The 17,663-nt window shown below is 39.5% G+C and overlaps 1 protein-coding gene across 1 annotated transcript in view; it reads right to left on the bottom strand.

The window, feature by feature from the left end:
- Window positions 1-17,663, bottom strand: part of DCHS2 (dachsous cadherin-related 2) — an 86,696-nt gene that overhangs the window by 63,086 nt on the left and 5,947 nt on the right. Inside the window, exons 3-6 of the mRNA XM_015568040.1 lie at window positions 16,968-17,002; window positions 11,674-11,905; window positions 2,407-2,643; window positions 310-1,329 (exon numbers count right to left, since the gene is read on the bottom strand). Coding sequence (XP_015423526.1) covers window positions 310-1,329; window positions 2,407-2,643; window positions 11,674-11,905; window positions 16,968-17,002 — 1,524 coding nt within the window. The remainder of the gene's footprint in view (window positions 1-309; window positions 1,330-2,406; window positions 2,644-11,673; window positions 11,906-16,967; window positions 17,003-17,663) is intronic.

Below are 17,663 nucleotides of genomic sequence, written 5' to 3'. Positions count from 1 at the left end.
GCGGACGGCGGGGGGGGGGGAGCGGGGGGGACCAAGAGGTGGTCAGTATGCCTCATAGTGACTGGTCCAGCAGTCATTCTAATCATTCTGCCATTAGAGTCAATTTGCATATTACCCTTTTATTATATAGGATGTGGGTGAGAGGCATGAGAAGTATGAATCATTAGAAATAAAATCACAGAACTGTAAGAAATAAGGTATACACTAAAGACTATAATTTTAATTATATGTTTGCACTAATGTGATAACTAAAAGATTAGGGTTTTGTCAATTCCAATTTTAAAGGAATAAGGGGAAGCTACAAAATGCTACCTGTATGAGGATTCATCTTGAAGAATTTTCCATCAGACAGAAGGAAATATGACAGCTGTCCGTTCTTTCCCGAGTCTCTGTCAATTGCTGTAATTTTGCCTATTACCCCTTGGGGCAGGGGGCTCTCTTCCACTTTCAAAAACAACACATCATGCAAGAAGGTAGGGGAATTGTCATTCTCATCCAGGACATGAACAATTACTGAAGTGCTCACATTTTGTGACAATCTGTCCTCCGGGATCCAGGCAAACACACTTAAATGATATGTTTGGGTGGATTCATAGTCAAGCTGTCGCCGCAGATAAATCCAACCTGTGTAAGGGTGAACAGCGAACACGGCAGAGTCTGCACCGGGTTCCAGCGAGTAAAGAAGCTGGGAGGCTTTGTGCTGTGGGCCAAGCAGGTAGGCCTGTACTTGCAGTATCTGGGTCATCAGTGAGAGAGACTCACTAACTTCGACTTGATAGACCAAATTTCCAAAAATCAAGGATGGGCTCGATTCTTGTTTTTCGATAACTATTGTAAGCAGGAACAAGGATGCTAGAGGAGGAACACCGAGGTCCTGGGCAATGAGAGTTAGTGTGTGCTTCTGGGCCACAGCAGCGCCCAGGCTGGCATTGAGGTACACCACGCCCAGCCCCGAGTCAATGGAAAAGATGCCTGGATTCTGGCTTGCAATGGAGTATCGGACGAATCCATTCCAACCACTGTCCTTGTCTTCTGCACGTGCGCGGTACAGGGCTGTGCCGGGCAGTGTGATCTGCGACACTTTGACCTCGTCCGAGGCTTTGGGAAACACTGGATGGTTGTCGTTGACATCGATTACAGTTACGTTGACCTCCGTGCTGCCGCAAGCGGGGGAGCTGCCAAGCTGCGCCTGGACCGTGAGCACCACCATGGGCTGCGTTTCATGATCCAGAGGCTTCCGGGTTCGAATGGTACCCAGCCACGGGTGGATAGAGAATGTTCCATGCAGATCGCCAGAGGAGATCCTGTAAAAAATTGGCTCTGAGGAATCTGAATAAAAAGAAAGAATAAAAAATAGAGCAACCCCTGTATGTCAAAAGAATGTACCTGTGGAAACACTGAACTCTGAACATATTAATGTATACTACATCTACAGAGAATACTATGCAACATCTTACATCTTCCTCAGCTCTCCAAAGTCTGTTGAAAAGTGAACATATGGTTTAAGATGCTTTAGTGGATAATGCTAGTGTCCAATGGACACAAAGCCAGGCACAGGCTCACTATCGGTCATCATTCCTCTTGCATTAGTTAAAAGGAGAAGACATTCAGAAAATGATTTGAATGCCTTTTAAGTATATTTGAGGGAGCCAAGTTAAGTTTATGTTGATATTTTTCTATAATATCTACCTATGAACGGCAAATATCCTCCACAAAAGTTGTGGGAAGGGACAGAGGAAGGGAAAGGAGGGAGCTAGGAGTAGGGGAGGGCAAGGCCTGTGAACAAATGATTCTTTTCTAGGAATTTCTCCTGCAGAGAAACTTCTACAAGTCTCACAAGGACATTGCTTGAGTACTATGCAGACTAGCAAAATACTGTAAATCATTCAAATTCATAGCGACAGAGAAATGTTTCATAAAACCATTCAAACTTTGTATCATGAAACAAAATGATATACAGTTACCTGTAAAGTTGTGCAGTACAGAGTAGGAAAAAATATATATGGTAGAAAAAATACATAGAAATTATACAGTAGAAAGAAAAGATAGTTGTAAGACAACAAAGATATTAGGATACGTTTTTGTAAAAAATGTTGGAAGCATGTGTGTATGTGTGTGTGTGTGTGTGTGTATGTGTGTTGGGCAGTGGGATATGGAGATGTATGTTGTTTACATTGAGTTTTTTTTGTTTAAAACTTTCCTTTAAAAGTACCTATTGCTTTTCTGATTAGAAAAAAAATTGTAGGATAGAAATAATGTTGAAGACCAATGATCAAGACACAGATTGTGTGGTCTCCACTCTTCTTGCATGGAGAGAAGAAAAGATTTAATATAAGACTGTACAGCCTAAGAAAACACAGGAAATGCGCCAACAATCAATTTCAATGCAGGATAAGAAGTACTTACTCAAGGACTCTTTTGCTTTCACTATTCCGACAGGACTGTCTTCGGGTACATCTTCATAAACCGAGAAAGTGTACTTAGGCCTTTCAAATTCAGCAGGTGCCAGAGTTGTCTGAAGAATGTGTATAGTGACATCGGCATTAACGACAGATGTGAGCCCGCCACCATCTCGAGCACAAACCATCAACAGAAGCGTAGTAGATTCCAAATGCCCAAGAGTTGATGTTAAGTAAATAATTCCTGGGGAAGGGAAAGAAAGAATTAAGACACAGATAACGTGCAATAAATACTGATGAGCAATCGAACATCTGATCTGTTGATACTTCTGTGATGGTTCGTTTTATACCAACTTGATTGGGCCATGGAGTGCCCAGGTATTTGGTCAAACATTATTCTGTGTATCTGTGTAAGAGTGTTTCTAGGTAGAGATAGATATAAACGTAGATATAGATACAGATATAGAGCTCCTATTGGTTTCATTTCTCTGGAGAACCCTAATATATCCACTTTCCAAACAAAGACTTAAGTATATTTGCAAAATGATGCTCCAAAATCTGACAAGTAAGTAAATAACATTTTCCTAGAGCTTAAATACTGGGCATCTTGAAACTAAGTCAATTCAACAGAAAAACATAAACGGTGTTGCATTTGTTGGGCCCGGATACCATATCACTCACCCAGATGTAATGTCAACAAAGTCGATTAGTAAAAAATGACAGAGATGAGCCGGAAACAACACACTTCAATGTTACATGTCAATGTCGAAGCACTACACCAATGTTAACTACTATAAAGAGTGCTTAGCTTAGAATCTTGCATATATAGTCATCATTCAGAGAATGAATTTATTGGAGGGAGGGTCAGGAGTCCCATTTCTCATAGGGAAGGGCCTTGTTAAGAAAAAAAAATTTCCCAGTCCTGCCCCAGTGGCACCGTTGGTTGGAGTATCATCCCATATACTGACTGGGCTCAATTCCCAGTCAGGGTGCATGCAGTAGTCAACCAACCGATATTTCTCTCTCTCTCTCCCTCTCCCTCCCTCCTCCCCGTCATCTCTCTAAGATCAATAAAATAAAATTTAAAACGTAAAAAACTGTTTTCCAAGCCTTTTAAAACAGTGCCTGACCATGCAAGGTAAATTCTTCCAATCTCAGTTTTTCACTAGGTTTGAAAAGAAAATGCTCATTATCTTATTTCTCCATGTTGCATTTCATAGCACTCTTAGAGGTAAGGCCTTCACACTAGGTGTCTGCATTAATGTATTTTAAACACACACACACACATATACACATATATTTGTATATATGTATATATGCACATATCTTTACACATGTGTGTAACATGAATGAGACCGAATATCAATAGCAGACTATGATTGGGAAAGAATTCAGAAAACATAAATGGACAAAGTGCTCTACATAAAAGACAAAATTTATTGGAATGAATTTCAAGATAAATCCAAACATATATTTATGAGAAACACACCTGCAAGAAGAGGATACAGACAGATGCAAGTGAAAGATAGGCAATTAGATGTTAACACCAACCTCATGCTCCTTAACGTCTACAATCTATCTGACACATGCTATCCTCTTGCTTTTGAACTTTTTTTTTTTGGTTATATGATAGTTTTTTGTTTTGTTTGTTTTTGCTTTTCTAAAAATTCCTGGGATTTCTATCTCCTCCTCAAACTTCCTCCTCCTTACACTTCCAAGCATTTCTCTGTTCTAAGCATTTCTTTGTTCTATTCACTGGAGGGTCTCAAAGGGTGTTTCCTGACCACCTGCATCCAATCACCATGGATACTTGTAAACTCAAAATTTTCAGGTTCTTATGCAGATATTCTGATTTCTAGATTATTTTTTAAAGGCTTCACCAGTAATTTTTATTTACTCTAAAGTTTAAAAACCACTTCTGTATACTCTCGCCTGCAAAATATTTATATGTTCTTCAACCTAGTATCTCCCATGTCTTCCCACCTGAATTATAGTTCTTTGCCTCTTTCTAGGTGGCAATTCTTCTGGGGTATTTATCAGTTTGACATCAGTTGGACCAATAATCATCTTAGTTAAAATTAAGAAACTGTGTGTGACTCATCATCTTTCATTATAAACCAGTCACTATTCTTGTATTATTTTCCTCTTTAAATATCCTCAATTAGTTCCTTCCTCTCTGTTTTTATTACTATCTCCTTAGTATAAACTTCATAACATTATCCCTAGATCATAATAATATATTAATATATAGTCTCTGTTAACTAATTTATATTTCCTGGTCAACTCTTCTAGTCCTATAATTCACCTAGTACAGTGCTGCCAGGGTAATTTTCCTTAAATGTCATGTTCACCATAATGTGCTAGTGTTCAAAACCCTATGTCATTCCTCATTTCCTGTAATAATTAAGTTTAAGCTTCTCTGTCATGCTTTTAAGTTCCTTCATAAGCCACCCCACTTAATGTAGCTTCACCATTATGTAGCCCATTTCTCCACTTCAGACATGATCACCTCTGGCTGTCATAAATATGGATAACAAGTATGATACAAAGCAAAGCTCATGGAATGCAATCATAGAGAGACTATTTTTCGCTTTTATTGAAATTTATATTTTTTGTGCAAATGGCTGTTCCCCTCCCCCTAAGTCAAAATTCAGGATGCTCCTACAATTTCCAAAATCACTATCAACCAATTAAAATTCTTTTTGTTACTTTAAGTCACAAAACAGTCTCAATTTAGTAATTTGGATATAAAGGTATTGGTTTCCAGTACCTCCTTCGGCAATCCTTCATAAAGTGAGACCTGAAGGATGACTTAGGTCATTAACTAGGCGAAGATGTAAAGATGGGAAGAGGAGAGGAGAGGGAACAATCAACTGATCTCAGCAGAAGAAAAATAATGTAATGTGCTTGCAGAAGGAAGATGGCATAAAAAAGGAGGAAGAGGAGGAAGAAGAGGGAGAAAGGAGGAGGAGAAGAAGTTGGTATAAGGAAGGGGCACAGAGATTAAGGAAGGAGTTGTTGGAGATAATGACACACAGGAGAGCAGGCAGATCCTGAAGGGCCTGGTTTGACCATAACAAGGATTTGGTCTTCAGCCAAAAATCCATAGGAAGTCATTAAAGATTTAGGCAGGGGAGAGAAATGGCCAAATCTGTCTTTTTATACTTAAACACGGTTCATTTAATGCCTATATATACATTTTACTAGGCTTCTTCCGAGCCAATGGTTACTTTAGTTGGCCTTTAAAGTCAATGTTGTATAGTAAAACAATTCCTACTAGAGACCAGGAAGGAACCAGTGACTTTCTTTGAACACTCACCACTTAGAAGAGGGAAGTATTAAGATTAAGCTTGTCCTTACATATGCTGAATATTTCAAAACATTCACTTTTTCTTACATTTGAATATAAAGAGTAAGCTAGAAAACTTATTTACTTGAATCCAACATTCTTAAACTGAGCTGTCTATTAAAGTTGAGGAGCCAGAAAATGAAGCTCTATAATATATATTACATATAAATATGCATAATATATATAATAATGAAGTAGTAAATAAAAGAAATAGTTCTCTGCCTATATATTTTGTCAGCTTTAAGTTTATGACACTATATTTTAATACTTCAACGCACAGTGATTAATTGGCTCTCAGTTTTTTCATTAGTCATCCATTCAGGGAACCAACTTTAACTTTAAAACAGACACAGATTCATATACAGATCACTGATTATTTTATGTTTTAATTACTGGGTGTGTGGGTTTATGCATACTAATTTTAATGTGCAATAATGTTTGGCTATTATCTTTAGTTTGTCACTTTTTATTGAAAAGAGGAAACTGCTGGAATAAATTTATTTTAATTGGTTGACTAATAAAAGCACTTAAATACAAAGGTCCTCTTAATTAAATTTAATATACAGTATATATAAAATCATGTTCTACTAATTAAGCAATACTTACTTTCATAATCAAACCTCCCGCAAAAGATGGGATGTTCTTAACCAACATGGTAATTCCTACTTAGAAAATAATCTGTAGGTCATTACTAAAATTGTAAGCTATGAATAGTTAAAAACAAAAACAAGCACGAGGTCATAACCTTCACCAAACATGAAGTCCATAAGTGTGGTTTTCTCAAAAAATAGGACAAAAACGATGGGGTATCAGTACTACTTTCTTAGTGGTTATTGATATTTATGATAATTTTCCTATATTCAGTTTGTGAGAATATAAAAACTTATTTACCAAATAGATGACATTATGCTATTTGTTTTGCACACGAATCGGGGTTAACTAAGTTGTAGCGGCTGACAGGAATAGAATGGATTCAAATTTCTATCTGATATTGACGGAGAAAACAATTATCCAAATTTATAACAAACTTATACATGGTTCAAGTTCAGGTCTGCCATATTATCGACCATGCACTTTAGGCAAGACACTGAATCCCTTTCTGCCTCAATTTCTTTCTCCACTCAATGAGGGAGCTAAATTGTAAGGCCCCTTTCATCTCCAAGAGTCAGTGATGTTATATTGAAAAAATGAATGAGAAAACTCTCCAACATGCTTTTGTTTCCTATAAAAGTGGCATACACTGGTTAGGTGCCTGTGATTAATTTTAGATTCTGTCTTGCAAATAAAAGAAAGAATGTTTTGGCGTGAGCAGGCTCACATCCCTTATGAAATGAGATGTGGTATTAATTTATTAGCTACATATCAGAATGTTCTATATGTAGAAAAGTGGCAATCATGAAGAATTATGAGAATCATTACATGGTATCAAATCTGAGCATAAAACTAACATTAGAAAAGAATCTGCCCTTGAAATCATGAAAAACAGAGTCTGTGCTACATTACTTACAGTCCCTGTTAAAATCCATACACCCGAGCAACACGGAAGCTAAACATGGAGGCACAGCTGCCCTTGGCTGGCAGTTTAATTCACTCTGTTACCCTTTTAATTATTTGTTCTGTAGTGCTAAACTTGGATTTTGTATATGTCATAACTAAACACAGAGCAGATGATGGGCAAGGAAGCATAATTTATTGTTGCTCAACTACTCTGCAAAAACAAATGCTTGTAATCTCTGTCACCTTAAAATAATCTGAATTAGAAGTTATGTTTGTTTCAGCGGAAAATGACTAAATAAATACCACAAACAGAAAGGCTAAAGAACTGTTTTTTTTAATGCTACTAAAGGGATACTTCAAACAATGTAGAAAAAATCTACATACAGTTCATTAAATAGGATTAAAAATACATGAAAAAGAGCTATTAATAAATGTGTCTCTGTATTTCCTTCTTTTAAAACTCAAAACACTGTGGTCTACCTCGTGGCCACATCAAAGCAGCACGACTAACTGAGAATAAGAGAAATGAAGGCTCAATTCAGTATCTCTCTCCTGTGCCTAAACACATTTTACAAAAATATTCTTTGAATTAACAACACACTTAGAAAACCAGAAACAGACCAGGAAGATAAACCCACAAGAGAAAACAACCATGACATTGCCACACCCACTCCCCTTCAGTTTTCTTCAAAACATTGCTCTTACCAGATGAACACAATAATCACGGAGCTCTATTTTTAATGCATGAGTCTTGGTTGTGGCACAAATAGGTCAATGGAAAAATCTCTTGTCTTCAGGAAAACACGAGCCTAATAACACACTATGTAAGCTTATAGAATAGCACGTCTGATATAGGAAGCATCAAAATGAAAGGGCGAATGGACCAGTGGGCAAATTAATGTCTCAAAGAGAGAATTTTAGAGTAACTCAGGAAGAAGTGACAATGCAGAAATGTGCTAATCAATTCTCAATATTGCCCTCATGCAATATGACTGTATATAACTATAAAACTGTACAATTGTATAATCAACTATATAAAAACTATAATCTATATAATTATATAATTATGTATACATACAAGGTGGGGGCAAAATTGGTTATAGTTATTCATATGGAAAATAATACAATCCATAATAATAAAAGTGTAATATGCAAATCGACTAAAAGGCTATCCGTACGTCCTTCCAGATGACCTTCCAGAAGAAGCCGGGCTGCAGCCATGGATCAAGGCAGTCACCCTGGCTACGAGGGAGGGATCGAGGCAGCCACCCCGGCTGTGAAGGCCTACCCTCACACGAATTTCATGCATCAGGCCTCTAGTAATTAATAAATAATAATACCAGAATAAACTCTGTTTCACATACTTCAACTATAAACCTACTTTTGCCATACCCTGTATATACAGTCTATATATTTATTTAGTACATAAATCTGGAAAAGTGCCAGCTAGCACAGATAAGCTAGAGAGGAAACGAGAAAGTTTGGGTTAGTTTTGAAGAAAAGTGAAGCAGGCCACAAATCCCCTACCAAGCTGTGATGAGGGAAGAGAGTTTAAATGAAGTTTTGCTCTGTATTATCAATGACACTCCCTTGCAATTTCTTATGAGAATGTAATAAGGATTTAAATAAATTTTCAATTATTTCTAAATGTCACTTGTTTTTTTTATTCCACAAATGTATGGCTAAAGGCAATTCCTTGAGACTGTGTTTGCACTGGCAGCTTCTGTAGAGAGAGGCCTTAAAGGGGAAGCAAGAAGGAGCAGCTTCCTATAGGTTACAACAAAAGCACAGATGAAGAAGGAAAAAACCATATTCCAAACTACTTCTTGTTCAATTCTTTGATTACATCGATAGTTAGATGACCTTTAATGGCATGGCCTGGAAGTCTATTATGTGCAATTTAGAAAATGTATGTGGGGTGGCAGTCAACCAACAGATGAACTTGAATGCAACTGTTCAAATTGAAGACTTCCAGTACACTGGGCAACCTTTTCCCCAGAGTTAGTCGTGATGCTTTTCAATTCTCTTCTAAAGGTTAAAGCAAAGCATTACCAGCTTTCATGAATTTCTCATGAGTTCTGATTAAGTGCAACTAAATTCCAAGTACTGTTACACTGATAAATGTCTTCAACTTAAATGCCCTGACACGAAAATAATATAGGCACCGGCCAACAATAACCCAAAGCCACTTCCATTACAAAATTGGTTTTCCTTTTAAAAAAAAAAAACAAAGCAAAACCATGATACCTCCCTAGATAATGACTCACATAAAGTGTTCTCCGTGATTAACAATGGCATTTGTCTTGTACCCAGTGCCAGGAATGGGAGCCTGTGGCTGACTGAAGCCAGCACAACAGAGATCTTTTCTAAAAATAGGGTACTGCACAGCTCCTTCTTCAAGATCTTCCAGGGGAAACTAGATGATGAGTGTGTTGATGTCTTCTAAAAACAATCTGCTGAATGCTTCTTGATGCTGTGCCCCGATTACTGGCTGACCTATATAATTAGGAACTGCTATTGTCCTACAGGGTCTGGCATTTTGACAAGCATTTAAGGTCCTCAGTTTAGAGGAATTTTGAGAAAGCCAAGATAAGCAGACCAATATCCTAAAACAGTATGTTCTTCTGACCTTTTAAATGTCAAAGGGGCCACATCAGTGGGTTATTTTGAGCAAGGAAAGTTCTGCCTTATAAAGACTGTCATTGTAAATAGTGAATCCCCCAGCAGCCACACACTCCAGATAAAGTACACTTTCCTGGCAAGAAGCAGTGGCTCTCTACCTGAGGCTGGGTGAGAAGGCAAACTAACTTGGCAGATTAGATGTCCCGTGTAAAATACTATTTGTTGCTAATGAATATGGTTGTTGCAAAGAGTGTTGTAAAGATCCAATAGGACAATGTACAGAGCATGCCTACCAGGGCATCTGACATTATCATCACCATCACAATAGATCAGAGGTGGGCAAACTTTTTGACTCGAGGGCCACAATGGGTTCTTAAACTGGACCGGAGGGCTGGAACAAAAGCATAGATGGAGTGTTTGTGTGAACTAATATAAATTCAAAGTAAACATCATTACATAAAAGGGTACGGTCTTTTTTTTCAATAGTTTTATTCATTTCAAACAGGCCGGATCCGGCCCGTGGGCCATAGTTTCCCCACGGCTGCAATAGATACTCATTCTGCCCATGCTCAGATCGGGGGCTTTAAGAAGAAACATAATCGCAAAGAGTTAGCTGCACTCCCATGTTCACTGAAGCCTGTTCACAATAGTCAAGCTGTGGAAACAACCTAAATGTCAATCAGCGGATGAATAAACAAAACATGATAGGTACACAATGGAATATTACTTAGCTTTTAAAAAGAAGGAAGTGCCATCATGAATGAACTTGGAGGACATTATCTGAAGTGAAATAAGCTAGTAACAGGACAAATGTCTATCCCACTTAGATGAGGTATCTGAAATAGTCAAACTCCTAGAATCAAAGAGTAGAATTGTAGTTGCCAGGAGATGACAGGGAGGGAGAAATGGGAAATTGCTAAAAAGTGGGAACAAAGTTTCACTTAAGTTTCGGAATAAATTCTAGAGATCTGCTGTCCAACACTGTACCTACAGTCGACAATAAAGGATTGTGCACCTAAAAATTTGTTAAGAGGGCAGATCTCATTTTAAGTGTTCTTACTACAAAATAAAAAAAATGTAAAAAAAAATTTTAAGAAAAAAGGTAAAAGAAAAAAAAATTAGACCAGACTATCTCTAATATCGCAAAAGTATTATAATGTATTATACTTGTAATTTTATGTTTTCTAGAAATAATTACTTCAAATATTATTTTGTTAATAAGAATCCAATAGGAAGGGAAGGGTACCAACTTAAATAATGACTGTTTCTAAAAAACTCAGTTTGCTCATCGGACTTCTTTGGCAGATGCACAATTGTTGTATTAGAGAACTAAAAGGAGCTTTAGGTATTTAAAAAAAACAAGGAAACTAAGCAAAGAGATTAAGGGAATTCGAGACCTAGTGTTAGAAAAGGATGTCTGTGTAAGGCTCTTAGCACTAATATGATTAGCACCCTGAAATCACGCAAGTCACCCTTAGATGGCATACGAGGAAGAAACATATTGGCTAGTTGTTTCTCCTAAATTATTGCCTTTAATCCTCACAAAAACTTGGCAACATAGGGATCATTAGCACTACTTTTTTTAAATAAGGAGAGTAGGGCCAGTGAAAATCATAAGCTGGGACTGAGATCCAAGTATAACCGAACTACAAAGCCCTTGCTCTTCTCAATACACCTCACTGCCATTTGGCAGGTGACATGAGTCTTGCAACATCCCTGCTAATAAAAGAAATCACTCTTGTTCATTTTCTGGCTGTTTCACAGAAGACGTTGATTCCAGAGGCAGACTGTTCCAGGATCACATACCTGTGGTAGAGTCGATGGTAAAAAGGGAGGACAGGTCACTGGGGATGAGCTCGTAAGCCACTGTTCCGTATACCCCAGAATCCCTGTCGGTGGCAAGGACATTGATGATCTCGGTTCCTGGCTGGGTCTGGCCACTAATGCTCAGCACATAGGTGGGCGGGTTAAACACAGGTTCATTATCATTCACGTCCTCCACATCCACACGAACAAAAGCTTGAGCGCTTAGTCCACCCTGTTGAGGAATGAGAAGCCATTACAAACAGATCACTGGTGGAGGGCACGATGTTAGAAAAAAATTTAAGTGAAAGCTTCACTAAGAAGGTGCCATTTGAATCACAGACTGACCTATATGAGGGAGCGAGACTTCAGTCATCGGGCGGAAAAGCATAACAGAAACAGGAAAGAGCGAGTGCACAGGCCCTGAGGCAGGAGTGTCGTGTTCATCCCAGGCCTGTTCAGGGAGCAGCAAGGTGGGGGCAGAGCATGGAGGACTCTGTGAGCCCCTGAAGGAACCATGGCTCTGACCCACTGGAGGGTTTTGAACAAAGAAGTTGCTTGATTTGACTTGGATTTTCACTGGGACTCTGGCTGCAGTAATAAGGACAGACTGGAGACCAGCAGGCAGGGAGGAGGGAAAGCACTTGGGAGGCTATTTAGAATCAAGTCTGAAGGCAATGGTAGCAGGGAAGGTAGCAATTCTCAATATTTGGGGCCAGATCTATTTCAGAATTCTGAATTTTTCAAATTTTAGGAAAGTAATAGACGACACAAAACAGTGAGAAGTGGATCTGAGGCTGTCTATTTGGTGTCCCCTTCATCTCAAAACAAGGAGAAGGGGAGAGACTATAATAGAAGAAAATAATCCTCTGTGGTTTTTCACTTTTCTGAAGTGAAACATATGTTCCTGCTTTAAAGCACCATTTGTATCTGGCACATTTTGATACTTTCATCTTTGACAAAAATCCTTGGGAAGTCACAGCCTGGTTTTTCTCACTCACTCAGCCTCCAGCTTCTCTTGCTGTCTTTCTATGGCAGAGAAGCACTGAGGAGGAAAGGCAGTGGAAAAGAAGTTTTGGCAGGAGAGGAAAGGAGGACTGCTACAGCACAGGTCTGCAGAAAGCTCATGCGAGGGCCAGGAGGGCCAGAAAGAGGATTGTTTGGGATGACATTAAGGATGGATCTGAAAGTGACTCTCAGGCTCTGAGGTCCCATATATCTCAGACTTTGGGGACTAAAACTAAGTTAAGAAATACATTTTTAGCCCTAGCCAGTTAGCTCAGTTTGTTATAGCATCATCTTGATACACTAAGGTTGGGGGTTCGATCCCCACTCAGGGCACATACAAGAATCAACCAGTAAATGCATAAAGAAGTGGAACAACAAATGTTTCTGTCTCTCCTCTCTTCTCTCTTACCCCCTCCTTTTTTCTCTAAGATCAATAAATAAAATAAATAAAGAAAGAAATACACCCTTAGAAAAATGTAATTTTCCTTGTTCTAAGTTGAATTACAGAACAAATTAATACAATCAAAGGAGTTCCATCTAGCCTGTATGCTCAAAATGCAGGTTGGCTGCCTATCTTCAGCAAACCTAAATTTCCCAGGTAGAGTGAAATAAGAGGGCACTGCAGACTGGCTTGGGTTGTTCAATCAGTGGACACTGAAGTGTCTGAGAGGGAACAATGGTGGAGAGGAAGACTGTGAGTAAGGTATAAAGGTCCAGAGTGACAAGGATGTTGAGAATGTGATGGCAACAACAGTTTCCATGGTATAGTCTGAAATAGGAATTTCAAATGTGGATTGTTTTTTACAAAATATAATTTTTATTGATTTAAGAGAGGTAGGAAGAGGGAGAGAGAGAGAGATAGAAATATCAATGATGAGGGAGAATCATTGATCAGCTGCTTCCTGCACTCCCATAACTGGGGATCAAGCCCTCAATCTGGGTTTGTGCCCTGACTGGGAATCATATATAATAAAGAGATAATATGCAAATTAACCCTCACACCCTCACAAGAAGGCTGCCTACAACCAGGCCAGCAGGGGGGTTAGTGAGGGATGACCAAACAACTGAACAAGCAGGCTATGTGGGGGTGGAGTGACCAGGCAAGCAGAGGGGGCAGTTGGGGGCAATTAGGCCAACAGGAAGGGCAGTGAGGGGAAACTAGGCCAGCAGGGGAACAACTGGGGGCAACCAGGCAGGTAGGAAAGGGGCAGTTGGGGGCAATCAGGCTGGCACACAGAGGCAGTGAGGGGCGATCAGGCCGGGATGGGGGGGGGCAGTTAGGGGCAAGCAGGCAGGCAGGCAGGCAGGTGAGCAATTAGGAGCCAGCAGTCCAGGATTGTGAGAGGGATGTCCGACTGCTGGGTTAGTCAGACATCCCCCAAGGAGTCCCAGATTGGAGAGGGTGCAGGATGGGCTGAGGGTACCCCTCCCTCATGCACATTTTTTGTGCACCAGGCCTCTAGTCAGTCATAACCAGGGAGCCACAATGGCCAGGCGTGAATTGGGTTTTGATAGAGAAAGGAGTCGAAGTGATCTGGATGCTGCAATGGGCAACAGGGAGGGCATCCACCTGGACACCTCCCTCCCAGCTTCTGATTTAGCAGAATGTCAGTTTCTCTGTAAAAGAGTCAGAGAGGGGTTGGAATCCTGAGGGAATAACTGTTTTAATCAGGGCAAGAAGATACAGGAGTAGCCATAGACCAGGCTGAGTTTATAGGGAGTTGGCTAAATGATGGGTTATGAGTTCCAGAGGCCATGGTAGGAGACCTTGGGAGGGTACAGAAGGTAGGTAGGAAATTAATTCAATTTAAAGGATGAAAAAAAGAAGGATGAGGATAAGAATATGGAGGATAATGGATGGATGGCAGGCTTAAACTTTAGAGATAAGAATGAGGTAAAGTGATATTGAAGACATTGTGGATTGGTTCTGATAGTATATTAGAGAACTGTAAACAATCAATTTGAGACATAGTTCAGACAATTTAGCTAAAAAATAATTGAGCAACTGGGCAAAGGTTTACTCCTTAAACTGGGGTGGGGGTGAGGGTCAATGAAATGTAAGATAGCAATAAGCACTTGAATATGTTTTGGAAAGTGAAAGATAACATAATCTGTTAAAATTAAAATAATTGTGACCTAAATTTCAGTTAGGCAGAATGAATAAGTTCTGGAAGCCTGATGGACAGCATAGTGATTATAGTTAATAATACTAAACTCAAATTTGCTGAGGTCTTAAGGATTTTCACCACTCAGTATGTGAGCTGATGTATATGTTAATTTCTTGATTGTGGTAATCATTTCACAATGCATATGTATAATCAAAACATCAGGCTGAATACCTTAAATACATACAATATTATTATTAACTAGAGGCCCAGTGCACAAATTTGTGCACGAATAGGGTCTGGCTGGCCCACCCCAATCAGGGCCGATCAGACCAGACAGGCCAGGGGAGGGGCTGCAGGTGGTTAGCCGGTCAGCACTGCCCCTTGGTCGAACTCTGGGTTGAGGGCACAATTTGCATATTAGCCTTTTATTGTAAAGGTTCATACCTCAATAAAGCTGCAGTAAAAAGGAAAAAATGAATATGCCTTCTTATTTAGCAAGTTTGCTTTTATTTTAGAGATCTGCTTTACACACAAACCATGTAGCACAAATAACCAACTTGTATCATGAATGCATGTAATGGTGACGGGCTAAATCAATTTACTTTCTATATTGCTAGTTTGCCCCATCCCTGCCCTAAGCCTGGAATAGTGAGATAGAGACGAAATAGCTTTATCTCAGACACATATTTCAGCTACAGAATTCAGGATGTCACAGAAAATAGGAATAGAATGTTAATAGACATACATACCAAAAAGGAAACATTCACTTAATAAAAATAAATGGGAAGAGGAAACAGGAATTAGGTAAAGCATGGGGTAATTAAATTATGGGGCTTTATTGTGAAAACCCTCTTGATTCCAATGTAATCCAATTATTTGTTTCCATTGTATGATTTTATAACATCCTCATGGCTTCTACGAGTGAGATAAATAGCAGCAACAGTAGCAGCAAAAAATAGGTTATTTCAGAAGTGATACCAGTAAAATAGGAGGAATGATTGAATTTTTTAAAATATTGACAGTCATCACAAGAATAAATAGAAAAGAAGCCCAGAACATCTAGGTATTTTATAAGAAAAAATTCTTCTTTTGACAGATAAATATCTTAGTAACCACCAGCAAATGGGATCTCGGCAATTTTCTTCCAAAGAGCTTTCAAGACATGGGTTAGGAAGAGAAAGGACCAGAGGGAAAACCACAGACTATCACGGCAATTCTATAAAGTTAGAAGTCTTTTGTCAAAGTATAGTTCATTGTTTTAAATAAATTCACTATGGCCTAGAATCCAATATCTTGAACCTAAAATATCTTGTCTGAGTTCATTTAGTCTTCTGACTCAGTCTAGATTGTATTTAAAAGACAGCCTATCCAGTGATTGTCAACATTGTTATCTTCATCTCTGCTAACCTTTCTGATTAGGGACATATGCTGCTGGTAGATATTGCACACAATAATCATGACAGATGCAGACTTCACCTTGTAGAAATGCACGGTGTGTCACAGAAGAAATTTATAAATATGCAGACAACAGAATAAACACTGCACACTGGAACACAGACAGACAGACACACACACGCACACACACACACACACATACACACACACACACAGTCGTATGTTGCTTGCTTTCATACATTCTAAGACAAACATTGAAGGCAGTTTTAGGTCCAAACAAGGTGAAGGTTAGGAAGTTGTTAAAAACTTTATTATTTGAGGGGATAAGGACAACTCCTCTGAAATTTGTCTTTACAAATGCATGGCCAGCCCAGCCATGTAGCTCAGTGGTTGAGCATTGACCTATGAACCAGGAGGTTTCTGTTCAATTCCCAGTTAGGGCACATGCCTGGTTGCAGACTTGATCCTCAGTAGGGGGCGTGTAGGGGGCAGCTGATCAATCATTCTCTCTCATCATTGATGTTTCTATCTCCCTTCCTTTATGAAATGCATGGCCAGGCGTGCCCTCAGGAGAACCTGTTTTCAGGTGGGCTGCATGTGAAGTTCTCTCCTTGAGCTCCCTGCACCTCCTTGGAGCCACGGGATGGGCAAGAAGGAGAAGACGGCCACCAAAATGGAGAAGAAGGTGTCCAAACACTGCAGAAGGAGGAGACCTTGAAGCTCTTATTGCCCATTTCTAGACACTAGATGCTAACAAGACAGACTGTAGAAACACCATGTCCCCACCTTCATCCACATTGAATGTGTCATTCTCTGCTCATACAGAGGCAGATGAATTGATCCTCTTTATTACACGGATCTTTAAAGTGTCCTGCATTTGATGACCAAAACCTAGGAGTAAGTCAAATCAATAGGGGATTCTTTAGGTCAATGTGGGTATTGGATGGTAGCCTGGAAGACATAGCTAATTATTTTTAGTAGTTCCATGAGTGTAGAAGGAATTACATCTCTACAATGGCATGTATGCCATTAACCTGGACACATTCATGTGGAGCAAGCTGTCCCCATGAGGGATTGGGACGGCACCCAGACTGGGCTGCCAAATGTCCACCACTCCCCAGGGGAGCATAATCATCTATGGAGGCTACTGGAAACAGTCAACTAAGGTGGACAAACTCACCCTGCATTCAGATATGTTCTGACTCAAGACCGAGGAAGGAAGGAAAGGCAAATGGGTGTGGACTCAGATTGCATCATGGGGTATAGAGTGTACTCAACCTCTGGCATTTCAGTGGCTATGACCTGGAACCATCAGACACTGTTCCTCAGGGGTGTCTGTGGTGAAGAAAAGGAAGAAAGCCTGGAGGACAACTTCTTTAATGACCTGTATTCTATGACACCTCAAAGAATTGCTGGTTTGTGGGACAGCTAAGGGGACCCAGGTCACAGAAGAGAAAATATACGTGAGGCCAAAGAAGTGCA

This window comes from Myotis davidii, unplaced genomic scaffold, assembly GCF_000327345.1.
Source record: "Myotis davidii unplaced genomic scaffold, ASM32734v1 scaffold323, whole genome shotgun sequence".
NCBI classification, from domain to species: domain Eukaryota; kingdom Metazoa; phylum Chordata; class Mammalia; order Chiroptera; family Vespertilionidae; genus Myotis; species Myotis davidii.
Note: the sequence above shows the minus strand (reverse complement) of the source record. Positions and strands in the feature narration are given on the sequence as shown.